Genomic DNA, 23,602 nt, shown 5'->3' with positions numbered 1-23,602 from the left:
TTTCTGAACCCTTTGGTCTGTAACCTCATATTGGACCTTGATTTCTGATTTTCTGAGTATGAACCTAAGCTTGATGCACCATTTTGTATTCTTGAGCATCCTAGCACACTGTGCCCCAGGTGAGGTATCCAAAACTCCAGTGTGTGGCCTGATTCTTATTTGTGCCCAAGAGCCCTGCTATAGTCCCACCCCCAGAATAAGTGAGAGTCTGATACAGGTGTTTTCTGTGTCCCCTACTGGTTCAAATTGGATTTACTTTCGTACCACAATATTATAGTAATACTGATTTTCATAACTTAAAGAAAATATATAGAAAAACATGGTAACCTCCATCTACTTTGTCAAATGAAGCTTTAGAATCATAATTGGCAATTATTTTTTCCATATACGAAGTTCTGAATTCACTAGTAAGTGATCTATCTAAATTTTACCTTAACAGTAGATATAATTTTCATTTGAATACATAGTAGAGCTTCTGAATTATAATTTTACTTAAAAATATGATGAACACAAATCAACTTTTAGGTAGTTTCAACCATGATTTGTTGGCTCAAAGTATAATTGAGGATTTTACAAAACAGCCTCATTTTTATATCTCTCTGTGTATGTCTCAAAGAACCAAATCAAGGAGTGGACAAATTTGTGCAAAAGAAGAGATATCCCCTGCTCTGAAGATTATTCCCTTATGAATATCCTGGGAGAAGCAGTGACAATTCGAGCCTGGAATATTGCTGGATTACCTTCTGACTCATTTTCTATTGATAATGGGATTATCATAATGTAAGGAAATTTTTTTTTCTCACAAATGTTCTCTGTCAATCAATAGATTTGTTTATCTGTATACCTTTTTTTAATGCAGCTAGTAAACTTTTATAGTATTGAAAAAAATTGCTTAATAAATTAGTTAAATTAAATATGGATGAGCACATCCTTCTCCAATTAATGTTGGAGCAGTTGAGTATTGGAGACAGTAGTAATTAAACTAAAAACCTCAGATGACTTTTGCTTAATTTTTAATCAATTTTTAGCAAATAGCGCAAAACCCTGCCATAAGTGAATGAAGTCCCAAATTTTTATTCTCATAGAACACAGGGTTTGGTTATTGTAGGTTAATGAAACATCCAGGGGTAAGTTTGTGGTGATGATGTCTTAGTCCCTGCTGGGTGTGGGACCACCTTAAGTGGTATGGATATATTTCTGGGTCCTGGACTGACTGGGGCTTTTCAAAAAGTGGTGCTATTCCTAGAATCTCCTGGTTAGTAGATAAAACCCATGGAGATGAGGTTGGGAGAATACTGGAGGCTCATCCATCCTTACCTTTCCTTGGGGTCTTGCCTTTCAGAAGCCAAGAACTTCACTCTGCCCTACGGTAAGGACAACTATTAATTGTGTTATGTTCAAGGTCACATTATGAAGGGTCTTCTATCACTGGGCCAGTCTTCTTGGAGGTTTTAGCATGTTAGGAATAGCACAAGTAAACCATCAGTAGCAAACATTCGGTTTTGTGTTACATGTTTTGATTAGTTGTTAGTTTACTACTGATAAAATACTTGATATGATATTACTTAAAGTAAAAATGGTTGAGGCATGTAAATGTTTAAAACAGAATTAGCCACCATGGGTAAAAACCAGTTATTATTAAGTTTTTATGAGTAATATTTATGAAAATTATTCTACAAATTAAAATTATAGTGAACAAATTTCTTAACTGTTCAGCAAATGATCCTGACGTATGGATTTTTATAGCATTTATTTACTGGATTATTGTAAAAGGACTAAACTTTCCCAGGAAATACTACTCAGCCACAAAAAAGATGAAATCCTGCCACTTGTAACAACATGCTGTTTCCCTCTCAGAAAAAACCTTTGCTCTTCTCAAACGGTTGTGAAAATAATTGATAATGTCCCATGTAGTAGTAGTTATGCATTTATTATTTTGGTTTGTGATTTACATTCCTTTGTTCTACCTAGTAGGACATCTAAACCTATTCCTATAACTGTTATCTATTCAGTGGAGAATAATACACTTGTTAGTTTCCAGCAAATAACTACCCTTTCTTTTAGGTCCAGTCATATTTCAATAATACTGGAACTGTTGATGAGTATTTCCACTTTTAAGATTCCAAATCTTTCAGTGATTATTTTTCAAGATGAACTCCCATTTCAGGAAGTAGAAAAATAGTTTTAATGAGCCATAACCCCTACGTGTTTGCTATTTGTTTGTAAAAGTGTTGTATTCTTAGCAAGAAGTAATGGTAGAAACCTTACTAAGAAGGAAATAGTAACATTTTTCATTCTTGGTTTTTTTTGTCAATGATTTTGGTAATCTTTTACTGAGAGGTTTCAGGAAATAGGTTAAGGTGATCATTTTGAGGGTCTCCCAAGTGACTCAACGGTAAAGAATCCATCTGCCAGTGTAGGAGATACAGGTTTTTATCCCTGACTGGGAAGATTTCCTGTAGTAGGAAATGACAATAGGCTCCAGAATTCTTGCCTGGAAAATTTCTTGGACAAAAGAGCCTGGCGGGCTACAGCCCAAAAAGGGTCACAAAGATTCGGACACAACTGAGGGAGTGAGTGCGCATGCTTGATCATTTTGAAGTGTCAGATAAGTGTTCCTTGTCAGTGTCTTCTTCCTTCCCCAGAGATACTTACTTGATAATAGTATCTAATACAGAGCACTTACTAAAGACCTGATTTTGTGTTAGATACTTTTCACATACTATCTCAGCTGAAGGAGGAGTCAATAATTTAGGAAACTGGAAGAATATATAAAATTTGGACAAGTTAGAACATACTTAACTTTTAGAGCTACTGACACTTGAAGGTCCTTGGCTGATCAGAATTTCAAGGACTAGTGATAACACTGAATGTAGTTGGATAATATCTGAATGTTTCACAGGGAAAGTATTGGGATTATTTAGCAGTTTGGTGAGTAGGTCATACCTATATCCAATATAACTCTGCTTCTAAAAAATGTCTTTAAGTTTTAATTTCTACAGGAGTCAGATAAATTAGGTTTATTTCAGCAGCAATAATAACTGAGAAGAACACCCACCTTTATTTGTCTGTTTTGATCTAATTTTGTGTATGTATGTGTGTGTGTGTAAAGAGGAAAACAGCAAAATCCTTTGAAATGCACCACTGCTATATATCTAAATTCCTTCCTTCCATGCAGACTACATATATCATCATGTTGTTCAGTCACTAAGTCGTGTCTGACTGTTTGTGACCCCATGGACTGCAGCATGCCAGGCTTCCCTGTCCTTCACTATCTCTCAGAGTTTTCTCAAACTCATGTCCATTGAGTTGATGATGCCATCCAACCATGGTGTGGTTGATATCATTGAAATTAGATGTAACAGATTATTATTTTTCTGTTTTTACATCTGATTTTTTGTTGCCCTCTTCCCCATTTCTTGTTATTTTAGAATATTTGAATGATCCACCATTTTTAGTATCCCATTTTAATTAATCAATTTTTAACTATAATACTTTGCATTATTTTTCAGTACAAATTTTCACAATCTATCTAGAGATGTTATACCATTTCGGTTAAAACGTAGAAGCCTTGTAACTGTACAAGTCCCCTCCACCCTCCCCTGATTATGCTATTGTAGTCATAAGTATTGGAGAAGGCAATGGCACCCCACTCCAGTACTTTTGCCTGGAAAATCCCATGGATGGAGGAGCCTGGTAGGCTGCAGTCCACGGGGTCGCTAGAGTCGGACACGACTGAGCGACTTCACTTTCACTTTTCACTTTCATGCATTGGAGAAGGAAATGGCAACCCACTCCAGTGTTCTTGCCTGGAGAATCCCAGGGACGGGGAAGCCTGGTGTGCTGTCGTCTCTGGGGTCGCACAGAATCAGACACGACTGAAGCAACTTAGTAGCAGTCATATGTGTTACATGCATTGAAACTCTGCCCGTCCACACACACTCAGTGTTTTGCCTCAGTATTCATATACATTTGAAAGAACTTAAGAGGGGGAAATAGCCTGTTCTATTTACCATTTTTGCTCCTCATTTATTTCTAAAATTCACTGTAGCATCATTTCCCCTAAGGGTGAAGAACTTTAGCATTAGCATCTGTTTAGAGTAGATCTGCTGGCCCATAATTTTGAGAACATCTTCATTTTGCCTTTATTCTTAAAGGATATTTTCGGTGGACATGGAATGCTGGGTTGACCGTTCTTTTCTTTCAACACTTTAAATATGTTTTACTGTGTTCTTGTTCCATGATTTCTGATATAAAATCTGCAGTCTTTTGAATAATTGACATCTAAATGTAATATATCATTACTCTCTGATGCTTTAAAAATATATTTTTTTCAAATCTTTGGTTCTCAGCAGTTTGATTATAATGAGGCTGGGTGTGGGTGGGGGTTTTTTGGTTTTTTAGTTTATCCTTTTCAGAATTGAGTTTTGTGAAGCTGTGAATTTACGTGTTTCACTGAATTTAGGCAAGTTTCAACAGTTTTTTAAAATATGTTTTCCACACCAATCTGTTTCTTCTTTCTAGCCCAAATGACATGAACATTAAACCTTTTAATATTTTCTCACAAGTCTTTGAGACTCTATTTCTTTTTTTACTATCCTTTTTATTATTCAAATAGGGTAATTTTTATTCATAAGTCATCAAGTTCACTGATTGTCTACTATTGAGTTCTTACAGTGAAATTTTTATTTCAGATATTTTCCTTTTCAGTTCTAAAATTTTCATTTGATCTTGTCATACTTTCTATTTATCTGCTAGAATACCTCTTTCCATTTGTTTTTAAAAGTACTCACCTTTACCAAATGAAGTGTTGTTATAATAACTGCTTTAAAGGGTTCTTTTTTGAAGTCAAATTTATCGTTGCTTTCCTTTATTCCTTTTTTTTAATATAAATTTATTTATTTTAACTGGAGGCTAGTTACTTTACAATATTGTATTGGTTTTGCCATACATCAACATGAATCTGCCACGGGTGTTTGAGAATTAGTCACATTCTGGTGCTTTGTATATTGAGTAATTTTGGATTGAATCCTGTAATAGCAGCATGAACAGGTTATGACACCCCTCAGACTCTAGGCACAACAGAGGTCCCCTTTTCCAGCTCTTCTATCCAGAGAGAGAGATTTTCACTCAGTGTTTTAGGTGACTGCGTCACGAGCGCTCTGCTGTGGTAATGCTGTAATGTGGCAGGGCTGACCTGCGGGCAGGGGAGAGAGAACAGAGAGATCCCCTCAGTGCTCTCTGGCTCACGCGTGATTATTTTCTCAGTCTTCTGTTTTGAGTTTCTGCTACCTGTGCCTGCTGCACGGATCCCTGCATTAGGCCTATTCTCAGATCAAAACCAGAAGACAGAAAACACACACATGCACGCACACATGTACAAGAAGGTCACCACTCCCTTATCGGTCATTCCTCAAGCTTTAACTTTTCTTCCGTTCACTTCTTATTACTTACTTTTTAGAATCTGCAAATAGTTGATTTTTGTATTTTGTCCTACTGTCTTCAGTGTAATCAGTGACAGATACAGGCTCTAATGAACTTCGCCAGGTTTGGTCAACACCAGAAGTCCTTTCTTCTGATTTTGAGATGGTGTTCTTTGGACCAGTATTCTTCATTGAGGTGTAATCTCTTATAAACTGTTCATTTTTAGAATGTGTTAACTTGTATGGTCTTTATCAGATTTTTTTTTTTTTTTTGGCTGTTGCCACTTCAGTGGATTATCACATGCAAATTTTATGTGATTTAGGAAAAGAGGATAAAAAGAGTCAGCATGGTTCCTCCCTCAGGATATATAATTTAGTTGAGTGATGCAGCTAATAAATTATAGAATTACCATAATAAAATATCATTATATGGAAGTACATAAATGTAATATGGATGAATGGCTAAAGAAGTTGCATGACAAAAGATATCAAGACAGGCTTTGTGGACTGATAGCATTTGAGTTTGCCATGAAATGTAGGTAGTACTTGAACATGAGAGGATGGGAAAAGGTACATTTTGGACAAAGAAACAGCATGAACATGGTATTGTACCTAAAAAAATGTGGAAGCAACAGAAGGAAGAGTGAGTCATTTTAGTTTCTTTAGGGAAGCATAAATGCTGTCTAACGCTCACATAATCCTCCAACCTTAAATATATTTCTAAAGTGTGTAACAGAATGAACTCTTAGATGTAAGTTTTGTTTCTAATTTCCCTCTCACTTCCTTTAGTTTCTTATGGATAGGATCCCCTTTTTATTAGTTTGTTGCATCTAAGATATTGCACTATTCTTTTGGTCTCATTTCTTCCTCAATGTAATTAATATTATAACATGAGTTCTGTCCCCTCACCCACTACGAAACCATATGTTGAAGATATAATCCACTGTGTTATTATATCTGGAGATAGGGCCTTCAAGGTGATAGTTAAGGTTAAATAAGGTCATAAGTGCAGAACCCTTTTCCAGTGAGAATGGTGTCCTCCTAAGAAGAAGGAGAGATACCGTGGACATACGTGCAGAGCAAAGGCCACCTGAGACACAGCAAGAGGTCTGTGTTTTCTGCAAACCAAGGACAGAGACCTCTGCTAGCACCTTGATCTTGAGCTTCCAGCCTCCAGAGATGTTAGAAACTAAGTTTCTGTTAAGACAGTCTGTGGCAGTTTGTTATGGCTGCCCAGGCAGATTAATACATTATATAATGCTAATATTGGAGAACTGTGGTTACTTCCATTTGGGACAAATTATCCAATGAAATTCTAAGTTTGTATTATAATGAGATGGAAATGAATATATTATTCTGGTTCACCCCAAGCTTTTTTTTTCTTTTGTCCCAGTCACCTTTTATTTCCTCCTCCTGCTCTTCTGATGCTCTGCATGAATTTGCTGTGCTAACTTATGGAAGAGTACTCTTCCCTAAAGAGTATCTTTAGGGAAACTGGCCAAAGTGACAACTCGTGTTTATTGAAACTTCTAAGAAAAAGAAAAAGAATGGTTATCTTAATGCTGTTTACGTTTCACAGAAAGCAGAAAGCTATGTGGTTGGATACTATGTCCAGATGGCTGAAACTGGTTAACTCTTTGTGACCCAACAACACCCTGAACTGTAAACTGGGTGCCTTGTGGTGGTTCGCTGCTCTTGTTCTTATCCCAAAAAAGGAGATATGAGTGAGAATAAAGCAATAAGTATGAGCTCTCTCATGGGGCAAACCTTGACTTTCATAGAATATATTTCAGTCCATAAGAAGCTCACACTCTCTGGGCAAGTATGTAGTGAACTATTGGATTGGCAAAAAAAAAAAAAAAATCACTTGGGTGTTTCCATAAGATCTTATGAAGAACTCGAATGAATTTTTGACCTACCCAATACAAATGTGACATTAAGTTTACAAGTGCTGGAAGTTACGGGGTCACAATTGTGTTAACACTTAAGGGTTGATTGTCATTATGAAGATTAGATGATACAAAATTTTGCTTCACATCTTTATTTTTTAGATCATTATATCTTTAATGGTCTAAATTTCAAAGAGATATGATGTCTCCATCTTTTCTCTTTCCCTCTTGTACAAATGCTGGCAGATAGAAGATGAAGAAATGAAGTGGCTTGCCCAAGGTCACAGGAGTAATAAACAGCAGGGCCTAGTGAAGAATTGGAGTTTCCTGATTTCTGGTCCTCTTGACGGTTATCATTGTGATTTAAGTAGCAAGAACAGCAAACATTTTCAAAAATATCCTTTAACATTTAAGAAATTGTTATTTTCCAAAAGGAGTAAAAGAACTTGTGTTAAGTTTGCCAGATGGCTTTTATAGTTGTCATTCTAGTAGCCTGTTCAATTTAAATGTCTCTGCTTCAAGAACCACAGTTTCTCAAAACAAGTTACAAAATAAAATAACACTGTAAAGTATAAACTGTAAGAAAGTGATACATGCATCTTTAAATAGAGACAAATTGTGACTTGACCAGCATTGTCTTCCTTTCCCTTTCAGGAATGCAAGAAGGTGGCCTCTGATGATAGATCCTCAAGGTCAGGCTAATAAATGGATCAAGAACATGGAAAAAACCAATAGTCTTCACCTAATTAAATTAAGTGACCCTGACTATGTCAGAACTTTGGAAAACTGCATCCAATTTGGTACCCCTGGTATGTAGTTGAACAATAAGCATGAATTACAGAAATATCTGGAAAGGGCACTGCTGCTAAGTCGCTTCAGTTGTGTCCGGCTCTGTGCGACCCCAGAGACGGCAGCCCACCAGGCTCCCCCGTCCCTGGGATTCTCCAGGCAAGAACACTGGAGTGGTTTGCCATTTTCTTCTTCAATGCATGAAAGTGAAAAGTGAAAGTGAAGTCGCTCAGTCGTGTCCGACTCTAGCGACCCCATGGACTGCAGCCCACCAGGCTCCTCCATCCATGGGATTTTCCAGGCAAAAGTACTGGAGTGGGATGCCATTGCCTTCTCCAGGAAAGGGCACAGTTAAACCCAAAATGGCATAGGGTTTTTTTTTTTAAGGTATTTGAATCAGGCTCATCTTAAATGATTACTTTGTTAATATCTTTCATTATTTATTGATAATGAATCAAGTGAGAACTTTAGAGATTATAGCTCTAACAAGTTAGGATGCTTTTCTTTTCTCAAGATTCATTTGGGATGCGTCTTCTAATTTAAATTAGCTGATTTCTAGTATAGCTAATTTAGCTGTTGTAATTTTTGTCTGTTGTTTGCCCTTCCTTAGTTCTCATGATAGCTCTACTTCTACAACGAAAAGGGCCACCTGATATGCCAAAAATATTTTAACACATTAGTCCAAATATTTCTTTATTCTTCTCTCTACTTATCCTACAAAAGTGGCAGAGAAGTGGGTATGCATTTTATGTGTCTGACTTGTCATTTACAATGGAGAAATTAAAAACATGCCAAGAATTTTTCAATGAAATTCTAAACACAGGCCACACTTGTCTATGTAAACCAAAGTACTTATGATTTGAGTACGTTGGGGTTATTAGTCACATTTTGACTCCATATTGTCTATCAAATTTTGACTATTTACTTGACCAAGTAAATTGTCAACATTAGGAAAAGACAACATGTTTAGCCCTAGGACAAGTTAAGCAAATCCCAGTTGTAATAGAACCAGTGACAGATGGAAAGAATAAAAACAGATATACCAAATAGACTTACTGACAGTTTATTTTTGCATTATATTAATTTATTTTTGCAATATATTAATTGCAATTTTAGGCTTGGTTTGGATAAGAATGAGATGAAAAAATCTAAGTCTACCTATAAAATGTTGTGTTTATATATATGGACACACACAAACACTTACACAAGTAGTATTTCATTCATCTGACTGGTGTTCTTATAGTATAATGATATGGAGTTACCAAAAAAGAGACAACCTGATCTCTGTATCAGATATTTTGCTTGTTTAATGGGCAGGATCAGACAATATATCTGTTATAAAAGTATAAATTGAGCATACTTCACTAACCCTTGTTAGGACCATTGTGCACTGGCTCTGGAATCAGAGTACCTGCCTCTTTTACTCAGAACTTGGTTCAGTCACCTTTCTGAGACTCAATTTCCCCATTTATATTTTGTGCAAGGAAGAAATGAGTTACTGTAATTTGGGTACTTATGACAGTGTCTGATAAAATCAACTTATATTAGTTTTTTTGTTTGGGATTTATTATGTGGTTTATGTATCAGTTCAGTTCATTTTAGTCCTTAGTCATGTCCAACTCTATGCGAGCCCATGGACTGCAGCACGCCAGGCTTCCCTGTCCTTCACCAACTTCTGAAGCTTGCTCAAACTCACATCCATCGAGTCCATGATACCTTCCAACCATCTCATCCTCTGTTGTCTCCTCCTCCTGCCTTCAATGTTTCCCAGCTTCAGGGTCTTTTCCAGTGAGTTAGTTCTTTGCATCAGGCGGCCAGAGTATTGAAGTTGAGCTTCAGCTTCAGCATCAGTCCTTCCAATGCATATTCAGGACTGATTTCCTTTAGGATGGACTGGTTGGATCTCCTTGCAGTCCAAGGGATTCTCAAGAGTCTTCTCCAGTACCACAGTTCAAAAGCATCAATTCTTTGGTGCTCAGCCTTCTTTATGGTCCAACTCTCACATCCATACATGACTACTGGAAACACCATAGCTTTGACTAGATGGACCTTTGTTGGCAAAGTAACATCTCTGCTTTCTAATAGGTTTGTCATAGCTTTTCTTCCAAGGATCAAGCGTCTTTTAACCTCATGGATACAGTCACCAGCCGCACTGATTTTGGAGCCCAAGAAAATGAAGTTTGTCATTGTTTGCTCATCTATTTATCATAAAGTGATGGGACCAGATGCCATGATCTTAGTTTTTTGAGTGTTGAGTTTTAAGCCAACTTTTTCATATATTATCTCTTAATTACATTAAAATCATACATAGTTACATATAATATAGTTTGTATAATGAGAAAGGCCATACAGACAATCTGTCCACTGTTTCTTAAACTATGGGTCACAACTGTAGGAGAGAGAACCAACATAGTGGGTCAAGACCAGCATTTGTAAACGAAATGCAGTGGAGTAAAACATATTAAGCTATATAGCATAGAGTAAGCATTATTTCATGAAATTTTTAAAGTTTTATATGCACATGTGTATAGTAGATCAAGATTTAAAATGTATTTCTTACTTGGAGTTGTGACCACAAAAGTCTAAAATCTAATTGTAATCCTAATCCGTCAGTTCAGTCGTGTCCGACTCTTTGTGACCCCATGAATCGCAGCACGCCAGGCCTCCCTGTCCATCACCAACTCCCGGAGTTCATTCAAACTCATGTCCATCGAGTCAGTGATGCCATCCAGCCATCTCATCCTCTGTCGTCCCCTTCTCCTCCTGCCCCCAATTCCTCCCAGCATCAGAGTCTTTTCCAGTGAGTCAACTCTTTGCATAAGGTGGCCAAAGTACTGGAGTTTCAGCTTTAGCATCATTCCTTCCAAAGAATACCCAGGACTGATCTCCTTTAGAATGGACTGGTTGGATCTCCTTGCAGTCCAAGGGACTCTCAACAGTCTTCTCCAACACCACAGTTCAAAAGCATCAATTCTTCGGCTCTCAGCTTTCTTCACAGACCAACTCTCACATTCATACATGACCACTAGAAAAATCATAGCCTTGACTAGACGGACCTTTGTTGGCAAAGTAATGTCTCTGCTTTTGAATATGCTATCTAGGTTGGTCATAACTTTCCTTCCAAAGAGTAAGCGTCTTTTAATTTCATGGCTGCAATCACCATCTGCAATGATTTTGGAGCCCCCAAAAATAAACTCTGACACTGTTTCCACTGTCTCCCCATTTATTTCCCATGAAGTGATGGAACCGGATGCCATGATCTTAGTTTTCTGAATGTTGAGCTTTAAGCCAACACTTTCACTCTTCTTTTTCACTTTCATCAAGAGGCTTTTTAGTTCCTCTTCACTTTCTGCCATAAGGGTGGTGTCATCTGCATATCTGAGGTTATTGATGTTTCTCTTAGCAATCTTGATTCCAGCTTGTGCTTCTTTCAGCCCAGCATTTCTCATGATGTACTCTGCATATAAGTTAAATAAGCAGGGTGACAATATACAGCCTTGACGTACTCCTTTTCCTATTTGGAACCAGTTTGTTGTTCCATGTCCAATTCTAACTGTTGCTTCCTGACCTGCATACAGATTTCTCAAGAGGCAGGTCAGGTGATTTGGTATTCCCATCTCCTTCAGAATTTTCCACAGTGTATTGTGATCCATACAGTCAAAGGCTTTGGCATAATCAATAAAGCAGAAACAGATGTTTTTCTGGAACTCTCTTGCTTTTTCCATGATCCAGCGGATGTTGGCAATTTGATCTCTGGTTCCTCTGCCTTTTCTAAATCCAGCTTGAACATCTGCCAGTTCATGGTTCACGTATTGCTGAAGCCTGGCTTGGAGAATTTTGAGCATTACTTTACTGGCGTGTGAGATGAGTGCAATTGTGCAGTAGTTTGAGCATTCTTTGGCATTACCTTTCTTTGGGATTGGAATGAAAACTGACCTTTTCCAGTCCTGTGGCCACTGCTGAGTTTTCCAAATTTGCTGGCATATTGAGGGCAGCACTTTCACAGCATCATCTTTCAGGATTTGAAATAGCTCAACTGGAATTCCATCACCTCCACTAGCTTTTTTCGTAGTGATGCTTTCTAAGGCCCACTTGACTTCACATTCCAGGGTGTCTGGCTCTAGGTGAGTGATCATACCATCGTGATTATCTTAGTCATGAAGATCTTTTTTGTACAGTTCTTCTGTGTATTCTTGCCACCTCGTAATTCTAATAACCACTACATTTTATTAACAAGGTAAGTAAGATGACAGAGGATGTTAGTTATGTGGTTTAACTAAGACTGTGTCTTCAGGTAAGGGAAGTTTTAAAACTAGTCTCCAAATCTTCTGCCTTTGTCCAGTGCTTTCTGTGTCACTCACAGTTGCTTTAACCTACTTTTTGGAATGAAATACTTTAAAAATGGATGATGATTATTCACAATGCCTTCTACCATTAATCATCAGGGAGAAATGAAAAGTTTTAAATCTATTATAGAAAGAGAAACAGATGGCAGATTTTATAACTGTTTTTATATTTAGCCTTCAAGGAAAAGAATCAGTTACTATTATAATTTTAAAACAGAACCAACTAAAGATTCTTCCATTTAAGAAGTTCTCTTTAAGTTTTGACCTATTCCAGGAAAGTGACTTCTGATCCCTGCCAGGTGGGCTGGGTAGAGAAGGCAGAGGTTTTGCCTTCACCCACCTGCCTCTGCAGACCTCCCTTTTTTGTTGTTTATATTGAGCTTTAAGATAGAATCCTCTTTGAAAAAAGTATCCTGCTGCTTAAATAAAAAGTTTGAAAGCCAATGTTCTAGAAAATAAAGGTACATCTGTATTAGCTACACCAGTGGTCAAGGTGTGTGTAGAATGTTATTCATGTTAATATTCTGATAAGTTAACCAGTTCACACTTCAATAAAGCTGGAAAAATAAAAGAATACTTTTTAATTTTTTAAAAAAGAAATCAGTTTTAGAGGAGCTTTTAATGGCTTTGCATTAACTCTGTGAAAAAAATTCTTTGCATTTAGAGCAAAACTTATCGTTATTTGAGCCTTCCTTGGGCAGAACTACTTCTGGTTCAGTGTTTGTTTCATTTTCTCATTTCTTTGTTCATCCATTCATCTTACAAATATTTATTTTGCAGCTGGCATGTGCCACTGAAAACACAGCATGAAAATACAGACTTGGCCTCTGCTGTCTTTGAGCTTATTTGTTTAAAGAGAGATACAGAGATTATGCATGGGATGAGGGTTAGATGGGAATACATGGCAGCTGGCAGTACATGTAACAAATGACATATTTTCACATCTCTTAGCTTTCATCTGTACTCTTCCATAATTTTGGTGAATTCCTTCAAATTTAATATGCAGTTCAAACATCTCTTTCTATGACATCTCTCTCAAGCTGTTCAATCAAGTGCCAAGATTAAAACATTTGCAGATTTCTACAACTGACTTTAGTGTTTTGTATATAGTTGTTTCTCAACACCAGCTCTTTGAGGGTAGTCAGTAAGTGCCCACTAATTGCTTAATCAACTTTGAATGTAATATGCTGCATAGCTGAACACAGTATGCAACTTTTTTCCTACTAATTTGAAATCTCGCATAGGATAATGTAGATTGTAGTGTAGTGTTAGTAGCTCAGTCATGTCCAATTCTTTGCGACCCCATGGACTGTAGCTCGCCAGGCTCTTCTGTCCATGGGATTCTCCAGGCAAGAATACTGGAGTGGGTTGCCATTCCCTCCTTCAAGGGATCTATCCTGACCCAGGATTGAATCCAGGTCTCCCACACTGCAGGCAGATTCTTTACCATCTGAGCCAGCAGGGAATACTATATTGTAGATAATTCATTAAAAAAAAAAAAAACACAAAAACGACGTCAGTTACAGTGGCTCAGTGGTAAAGAATCCGCCTGCAATGCGGTAGACTTGAGTTTGACCTGAGTCGGGAGGATCCCCAGGAGAAGGAAATGGCTGTCCATTCCAGTATTCTTGCCTGGAGAATCCCCATGGACAGAGGAGCCTGGCGGGCTACAGTCCATGGGGTCACAACCAAGTGACTTAGCACACCGCACATATGAAACAAAAACCTAGGATGACATTAACATGCAGAGTAAAGAAATAACAAAATTTCACACACACACAAAACAACGAAAGACTTGAGTAAGGCATTGTTTTTTCACTGATCAAATCATAGTCTCACCTTGTACCAAAATGTGCTTCAGATGAACTAAAGAGTTAAATATGAAAGACAAAAAGAGAAGACCTAAATGCTAAAATAAAACTTGAGGGAATAACAATTGTCTTTGGAAAAGAACTTTCTAAGAAAATATTTTCTAAGAAAAACATTTTTTAAGGTAAAAAATAATAAATTTGACTCTACAATTTATAATTTAAGCCAAGAAACATTGTATTAAAAAAACTTAGAGAATATCAATCACAATTTATGGAATTTATTTGTATCCCAATTTAGCAATCCAACACTAATCAAAGTATTTTAAAACAATGGGTAAACATATCCCCTGACTTGATATTTGATGAAATTGTGAATTACTGATAATTTTTAAGATATATTAATTTTTAAATAAGAGTCCTTAACTTTCAGAGACACCTACTCAAATATTTGCAGATGAAGTTTTATGATGACTGGGATTTGTTTGTAAATAATCCAGAGTGAGATAAGGAATAGATGAAACAGGATTGGGTGACATTGGCAAGAGTATACCATCCTTTTTACCTCTGAAAAAAGTTTGAAAATTTCTACAGCAAAAAGTTGACTTTTAAAAAGAAATATAAACAGATTTAAAACCAAGCAGAAAACTGGGGGTGATGTTTGCTACAAACAATATTAAAAAATACAAATCAAGTTTTAAAAGCTAGCACATTGTGACACTTGGTGCCCACTGTTCCCTGATAATCATTCTTGCCTCCTTACTATTAGCATCTCCTGTGTTTACCTGGGCACATTCTATTCAAAGTAAAGGAATAAATTTCCTAACTTCTGTGAATGTAAGTAGAAGTGCCATTTGTGATTCCCAGAAAATCCCTTAAATGATGCTTCTTTCTTTTCTGTTTCTTTCTTTTTTTTTTCTTTCTGATGGCTGCAATGTGCATTTTCTTTGAAAGACTAATTTGGCCCAAAAGATAAAGCCATATGCCAAAAATGGTGAAGCAGCAAGATAGCAGGAACTTGGATCTCTGAGAGTTAAACCCACTGTGCTTTCAGTCCTGGACAGATGACCTCAGGCTCCCCTTTACATGAGAGATAAATTCCTTCTTGCTGTGTCACTAGTACTTGGGGTTTTTTAATCACTTGCAGCGAAACCTAATGGTGAAAACATGCCACACGACAGGAAAATAGGCAAATATTTTAGCATACAGTTTCTAGAAGAAAAAGTATAGTTAGGCAAAGAGCACCTAAAGCATCAAGCCCAAAATACACATTTTGATTGTATTTTTTACCTATCAAATTATAGAAGTCATGAATGTAGTTTTGAATGCTTGCAGTATCACATGGTGGTTAAGAGAGCTGTGTAAGGAGACAGATTGCTTGGTTCAAGTTCCTGCTTTTGTCATTCACTAGATGAAAACTTTATTACAGTCACCTTGCTTCAGGTTCCTCATCTGTAAAACTAGGGTAATAATATTTGATGCTTTTCAAAGTTGTGAGGATGACGAGAAAAGGCCAACATGATGCCTAGTGTTTGTGAGTACAGTGATATTGAATAAAACAGGTTTAAAAATAGAAGAGCTGCAATGAACATTGAGGTGGATATATCTTTTCAAATTTGCAGGATCATATGGCAACTCTATTTTTAATCGCTTGAGAACCTGCATACTGTTTGCCATAGTAGCCGCACAAATTTACATTCCCACCAACAGCAAAGGAGAGTTCCCTTTTCTCCACACTCTCTCCAGCGTTTGTTATTTGTGGACTTTTTAATGATGGTATGGCGCACTTCTTTATACTCAGAAGACAAAAATAGTTTTATGGGCAACCAGAAACAGCAGCAATTTAGAAGGCTGAAAGAATTTTGAGAGTTGGAAGTTTATAGTCACTATTTAAAATAACATGAAATCTTTTTCTGATTTTATTCCAGTGTTGCTAGAAAATGTGGGAGAAGAACTGGATCCGATCCTGGAACCTCTTCTACTAAAACAGACCTTTAAGCAGGGTGGAAGTACATGCATACGACTTGGGGACTCTACCATTGAATATTCACCAGACTTCCGCTTTTATATTACTACCAAGCTAAGAAATCCTCATTATCTTCCTGAAACTTCAGTAAAGGCCAGTATCTAAAATAAATGTTTCTTTACCAGCTTTTGAAAGTCTGTATTTTCCTCCTGAGCCATGAGGAAAACAGGTCTTTCTAAGTAAAATGGATTTTGTCCTTGTTTGGCATTTCCTGAAATTGCTATAATAATTTCCAAATGTTGCTTTTGTGTGTGCATGTCAATAATAAAGGAGCCTTCAGTATGCAGTGAAAAAAGACCATGATAATTTAATTTCTGCAATCAATATTATTCTTGGATTTTCACTGTTAAAAATAGATGACACACATGCACATTCTTTCTTTGCCATAAATGATAATATGCTAATTCTTAGAATGGGGATTCAGGAACAGAGCTTCATTCTTTCTCAGAATAAGGTTGCTTTTATCTGATTTTAAGGAACTTTTAAAATACTCAACATTCCTTTAAAAAGTAAAGTTAAAATTACAGTCAGTGACTAAAATGACTTGAGATGTTGAACTGTAACCAAGCTTCAGGAGCTTATTCCATTCATTATTCCCAGTTCCTAGCCCGGGTTGGCATTTGATGTTTGACACATTTTTGTAGAATGAATGAATGAGGGAGGGAAGGATAGTTTTCATTTATAGAAGCCCAGAGGAGAGGACGTTAAGAAATATTCAGATTTTGAAAGAAACATATATAGAGATGAGATTTATTCAGAGAATTCAAACACTGTTCATTATTAGAAATATTTAAATTAACATAGGCATCTCTCTATAGAGCCAGAGAAAACACGAAGATGAAGTAATTCATGCTCTCAAAGGTGAAAATACATGAAAGGTAAAAAGCTCTCAAGAGGCTTACACTGTAAATAATGTATATGTCAAGTGACATTTTTTATGACTAAAAAGGCATAGAGTGACTCAGAGTTGGAAACACACTTTAGACTGGACGTTCAGGGAAGCCAGGAAGACTGGGGGAAGGTGGAGTGACCCTTGAGCTTAGTTTTTAAAACACAGTGTTAAAATATGAAAATTCTTAGCCACTGTTTTTAATTATTAAAATAAATATGTTATCCAAACACTTAAAAATTGTGTTAAGTACTACTAGGAGAGGCAACATCTGCTAGTAGTGAAGAGCACGGATTCTGGAGTTAGACCTCCTTGATTCAAATCTCGGCTCTGTCACCTACCAGTGGTGTGGCTTTGGCTATGTCGTTTAACCTCTCTGTGCCTCAGTTTCCTCATCTATAAAATGGGAATAATTAGTGTCTAGCTCATAGAGTGATGTGAAGACTAAATAATCTATGTAAAATGCTTATAATAAGACCCACTAATAGTAGTACGATTGTTAACTATTAGAATTATTATTTAACTTTCAAATTTAAGTGGAAAAGAATGACTCATAAAAGAAAATAAAATCCTGAAGCTGCATTACCAAAAAGCTTTTTTAATAAATCACATGGAATATCTTTTTTTACTTTTCAGTAAAATTTATGAAAAGATCACAGATAACATAAATAACAATTTATGTACAGTAATAACTAGTTATAGTTGAAGTCATAAACCACTGTGGATAGGGAACTATTTTATGATTGAAATCCTTGAGATCCCTAGAGTGTCTTATTGCTTCATTATTTTTAATTGCTGGGATTGATTAAAGAGGGATTAGAAAACATAGTGAGGCAGTTACTTGCTTTCATTTACAAATTAAAATACTTCCTCTTGATCTTATTTTTAGGATCTTTTATGTACCTTTTGCTTTCAAAAGTACCCAGGGGATGATACTGTGCTGCTATAATTCATTTGAATCTAAATGAAAATGAAATTTGAAGCCATATTTGTATGGTTTTAAATGTTTGTTAGCAAAATGGCTAGATTTGCAAAATCTTGATGTCAAAAGATCTAACATGAATGGGATATGAATGAATACCTCCTTGTGTCTGAGGTAAAAGTTGTCAAACAGACATTTCTCTGAGCACTGTGACACTGGTTTGGGGATTGAAACGAATGTAATCTGTATACTTGGTTTCTCAGCCTAACAGGGAAAATCTCTTAGAAACATTAATGGTAATTTTTCCATGACTAAATTCTGAAGCAGTAGAGAGTTGCATGACAACATTTAATCATTTTTAATCGCTCAATTTAAAGGAGTGTTGCTTATTACTCCATATAAATGTATGATTACAAGTGCCTATGTAATCACACTTAGTGGAATCCAAGGCCTGCCATGGGGCAAGCTGGGGGAGAGGTTTAATTGGAAGACAGTACCGTGGAGAAGGTGCCTGGTTGTGTGTGGAGGAGGGCGTCACCCTCACAGGGGTACATCAAGGAGCTGTTTTACACTTCCTGCTCGCAGGTAGGAAATTTCTCACAAAAACAGAATTACTCTGTCTCCAAAGAGGAAATAATTCTCTTACAAGGAAGGTGGGAAAACACAAGTTCTCCCAGCTCAGCAGTCAGGGCTGAAGCATATGCAGATGGTTTATAGTCTGCGTGTCTGAGATTTCACAGTCAGTTCAAGGTAAGTACATTGAAAGGCATGTGAAAGGGAGAAGTGGAAAGTGATGCTCAGGACACAGGTGCAGACCTTAATTCAAGACGTGAAGGCAGAAGACTGCACAATAGATGCTTAAAAAAGCAGGGGAACAAGGGAGGTCAAATTAAGCCAAGATCAGGTGTTTATTGGTTTATGGATCCATTGGTGACCAGAGCTAGAAAGTTGCTATAATTTATTGCTGTGAGTATTGATGGGTATGTTGAGGCAGGAATGAGAGCAGATTGTAGAGGGCTAAGGAATGAAGTGAGGCAGAAACAAAAGAATATACAAATAACATTTTCAGTTATGCATTTAATAGTTACGAAGGCACAAAGAGAGATCCTTCAAGAGCTGAAGGAGATTGTGTGGATGATTTGTTTTTTGCTTTTTACAAAGAGAGACCTAAGCATGATTACTTTCCCACTTATAGGAAAGACTTAGGAGAGAGGTAACTTTAAGACTCAGGCAGCAGAGACCTGTGTGTAAGAGCCATTAAATGCTGAGATGAAGCAGGGTTAGCGGACTGCATCCTGAGGGATGCTGGTGAACTGTGTATTCCTTTGTTCATAACAGTGGCTGAGTATCATATTGTAACATGATACAATATAATGTGCTATATTGTGATATGATTATATTATAGTATGTTGTGGTTGCTGTTGTTGTTTAGTCACTAAGTTGTGTCCAACACTTTGTGACCCCATGGACTGTAGCCCACCAGACTCCTTCATCCACGGGATTTCGCAGGCAAGAATACTGGAATGAGTTGCCATTTCTTTCTTCAGAGGATCTTCCAGACCCATGGATTGAACCCTGGTCTCCTGCTTGATAGGCAGTTCTTTTCCCGTGAGCCACCTGGGAAGCCCCTAGGTTTTTCTGAAACATCTTAAGGAAAAATCCAAACGAACTTTTTGGCAAACCTAATATATACTCATGACAAGTCATCACTGTGTTCTTTTTTCTCTTATATCTGTTTGTTTCTCTTATCTCCTCTGCTTTTGGACACCACAAGGCTCCTTAAAACATAAATCAGCTGGTCCAGCCAATATGTAGGTTGGCCTGCAGCCTGATTCTGACTGATTTTAGGATTAATGGGTTGTCAGAAGTTGGACGAATTTGAAATAACAATTAACTGATCACCAAACACAACTCTCTGAAGTATTACATTTATGACCATGAGAAACTTTTGCAGGTTTTTAATTCAACAATCCAGTTTGCCTATATCCTTAATCACAGTCTCCACAAATTTACCTTTCATATATACTGTGCTCAGTCACTCAGTCATGTCTGACTCTGTGCAACCCTATGGGCTGTAGCTCACCAGGCTCCTCTGTCCATGGGATTTTTCAGGCAAGCATACAGTAGTGGATTGCCATTTCTTCCTCCAGGGGATCTTCCCAACCCAGGAATTAAACCCACATCTCCTGCGTTGCAGGTGGATTCTTTAGTGCTGAACCATCATGGAAGCTCCTTCATGTATACTACTATGATATTAGAGTCAACTTTAAGATTAGAATTTGAAGCATATAAGCAGAGGCTTTCTCAACAGAAATATTGATGCAATTGTTGTTTACTCTCATTTACAGGTGACACTGTTAAACTTCATGATCACTTCTGAGGGGATGCAAGATCAGCTTTTGGGAATTGTGGTAGCACGAGAAAGGCCAGATCTTGAAGAAGAAAAGCAAGCCTTAATATTACAAGGAGCTGAAAACAAAAGGTTTTATATATTATAAAATACAGAATTATTCTTAACTTGTTTCAAGATCACTTAGAATCAATTAAAGTACATATTAAAGATCTACGTTGTTAAATTTAATAAGTGCATTGAATGAAAAGACTTGAGTGGAAAATAAAAGGTATTACAGTCTGTATGTTAATTTGGAAAATTGCATTGCAGAGTATATTTTTACATACAAGTTCTCAGGCACTGAAAGGATTAGAAGACCTGCTGCAAGTCAAGGCAATGTATTTTCAACTATTCCACGAAGTTTTACCACAGAAGTTTTAGTATTCATTATGTAGCTGAGGATATGTGTTTTTACTGGAGCATAGTCTGAATGAATATGTTGCATATCACTTTCTGCTTGTTCTATCTATATCATAGGTAGAAAGGGTAATGCCCTATAAGTCATGAAAAATTTCAGAAAATAAATGGAGTGATACTTTCTATTCAATTGGGAGCTGAGCTACTTGATGGCGGAGTAGATGGCTTACTATCTCTCTCTAGTTACCACATAAATGATCATTAGAAAGAGAAGTGGAGCAGAAAGGCCTGTCTTTTTGACATTTTGCAAGATAAGAAATTAATTATATGGCATCACCGTTCCGGATATTTGTCACAATGTGATGTATTTCTTTAGATTACATGCTCTCTGTTTCTTATAAAAGAATATATACATGAAGTGATTTTTAATGATTTCTTCTTCTGAGAAATATTTTTTTTTATTCCAGGCAGTTAAAAGAAATAGAAGACAAGATTTTAGAAGTTCTTTCATCTTCGGAAGGCAATATATTAGAAGATGAAACTGCCATTAAGATATTATCTTCCTCCAAGGCTTTGGCTAATGAGATTTCTCAAAAGCAGGAAGTAGCCGAAGAGACAGAGAAGAAGATTGACAGCACCCGCATGGGCTATCGACCTATTGCCGTTCATTCCACCATCCTGTTTTTTTCTATTGCTGATTTAGCAAACATCGAGCCCATGTACCAATACTCACTGACCTGGTTTATTAACCTTTTCATCCTGTCTATTGAAAATTCAGAGAAGTCAGAAATTTTGTCAAAAAGGTACGTAAAAGCAATGCTAATTAATACAAATAATAACTAATGCATGAAATGTAGTAATTGGTGGCCTTCACTGTTGTTTCAGCATGGTGTTCACCTTACAACCATATAGCTAGAATGCACTTGATTAATCATTGAAACAGAAATAAATTTGAGGGTTAGACATTGAACAGATGTGTCCAAATTCAGTCTGCCAGGAAATTGTTTACAGAGATATGGGATTATAATGTAATACTGAAAAGAGGAAGCATTATTCATCATTTGCAAAATGTATTTATGATTGGAGGTATGGAAAGAGGAAGTAATATCCCTTAAAGATACAATTCTTACTTTCTGTGAGCTTGCATTCCAGAAGTTACAAATTCACATTTTAATATACACATATATAAAACTGACAGATAAAAAAGTTTTAAAAAAAACCGTCTGCTGCGATTGTGATATTTGTTTTCATAAATACCTATTTTTCTGTTGGCTATTGAAATAAGTAATGGAATAGTCTATGAGAGAATAAAAATTTCATTTTTTTTGTTATCAGTGAGATAAACTTTAGCTCAGTTAAAACATGTTTTTAATAGAGTCTAACATTAAATTATTTCTTAAACAAGATAATAATTACAATCTTTGCCCTTTATAACTTTATTGATCAACACAGAGCTAGATACTTCAGTTTTCTAGCTGTTCATACTCACAAAGGAAAGTCAATTTACTAATATCATTCACATTTAAGAATTACCTTTTAGAAGTCCAAAATGCTCATCTCCTAAGTCTAAAGTGAATTCTTTCATTTATCATGGTAGAATTTTGCTAAATTTTAAATATTCTTAGACTGAGTAATCTTTGGTTAGTATCATTCATTATTTTACAAGCCTGTATAGGAGACTAATGAAGGTGTAACACTGACACTTGGCTTAGCAAACAACTTTTCAAATACCTGCCCATGAGAAAGAGAAGAAAGGGAGGAAGAGGATATCTTTGGGGAAGGAATGCACGATGGTAGAGTTTAAAAGTTTCTCTTTATATTATGAAATTTGAAAATATTTCTCTCAGTATCTGACATTTTCAAGATGTGCAAGGATTACTGAAATACAGAAAACAGAAATTTAAGTGACCTTTCTTATGAAAGTTCCCAGCCATTTACATTATGTTACTTACTTGAACAAGCATGTCTGGTTTTCACATTAGATTCTGAGTTCCCTGAGGCAATAATTTTTTTTTAATATTCCTAGAATCTAGAACTTATCACAGAGCTAATCACATAGAGTGACACAGTAAATGATGTTCTGCTTTTTATCACAGTTCTTAATTTCTATCTTGATTAAAACAAGACTACCAGAGTATTATCATTTTAATTAATTTAAAATCTGTTGGAGTCTAGAGAAAAACTGATTTTTCTCTTAAAGACCTATTTTGTATATAAGTTTTATAAATTTGGACAATTTTAGACTTTAAAAATAGTTACTGGTTTCTTTACTATCTCATTTATATGAAATTAGTATTTACTCACAGATATGATATCTCTTTCTTCATAATTATAATATAGCTCCTTACAATTTATAGAAAATCAAATTCTTTTACCCAGATGTAAGATTTGAATAAAGTCCAGAAAACAAAATGTGCCTTTTTCTTTTAGTTAAAATCCTTTCATTTGGAAACAATGAAAATCATATTTATGACTACAGTGATCTTAAAAATATAATTCTGGAACCAAAGAGTAAATATTAAAAAGTACATTTGAAAACTTTGAAGTTATTACTATACATAGAGAAACATGCAGAAATCAGAAGCATTTGCAAAATAAAATTTTATGTGAGCACACCTGTGTAACTAACACCCAGGTCAAGACATAGGACATTATTAATGGCCCAGAAACCACTCCGTGTCCCCTTCTAGTCACTATAACCCACATCCCCCCAGGTAATCACTGTCCTGACTTTTCAATGCTAGAGATGAGTGTTGCCTAA

General features: G+C 36.3%; 1 protein-coding gene across 4 annotated transcripts in view; it reads left to right on the top strand.

The window, feature by feature from the left end:
* Positions 1-23,602, top strand: part of DNAH7 (dynein axonemal heavy chain 7) — a 252,750-nt gene that overhangs the window by 177,046 nt on the left and 52,102 nt on the right. For all 4 annotated transcript variants that reach the window (XM_061440697.1, XM_061440686.1, XM_061440708.1 and 1 more), the window contains 5 exons: positions 617-780; positions 7,967-8,121; positions 16,184-16,374; positions 20,441-20,574; positions 21,309-21,644. In XM_061440697.1, the coding sequence (XP_061296681.1) occupies positions 617-780; positions 7,967-8,121; positions 16,184-16,374; positions 20,441-20,574; positions 21,309-21,644 (980 nt within the window). The remainder of the gene's footprint in view (positions 1-616; positions 781-7,966; positions 8,122-16,183; positions 16,375-20,440; positions 20,575-21,308; positions 21,645-23,602) is intronic.

Source organism: Bos javanicus, chromosome 2 (genome assembly GCF_032452875.1).
Source record: "Bos javanicus breed banteng chromosome 2, ARS-OSU_banteng_1.0, whole genome shotgun sequence".
In the NCBI taxonomy this organism is placed as follows: Eukaryota; Metazoa; Chordata; class Mammalia; order Artiodactyla; family Bovidae; genus Bos; species Bos javanicus.
Note: the sequence above shows the minus strand (reverse complement) of the source record. Positions and strands in the feature narration are given on the sequence as shown.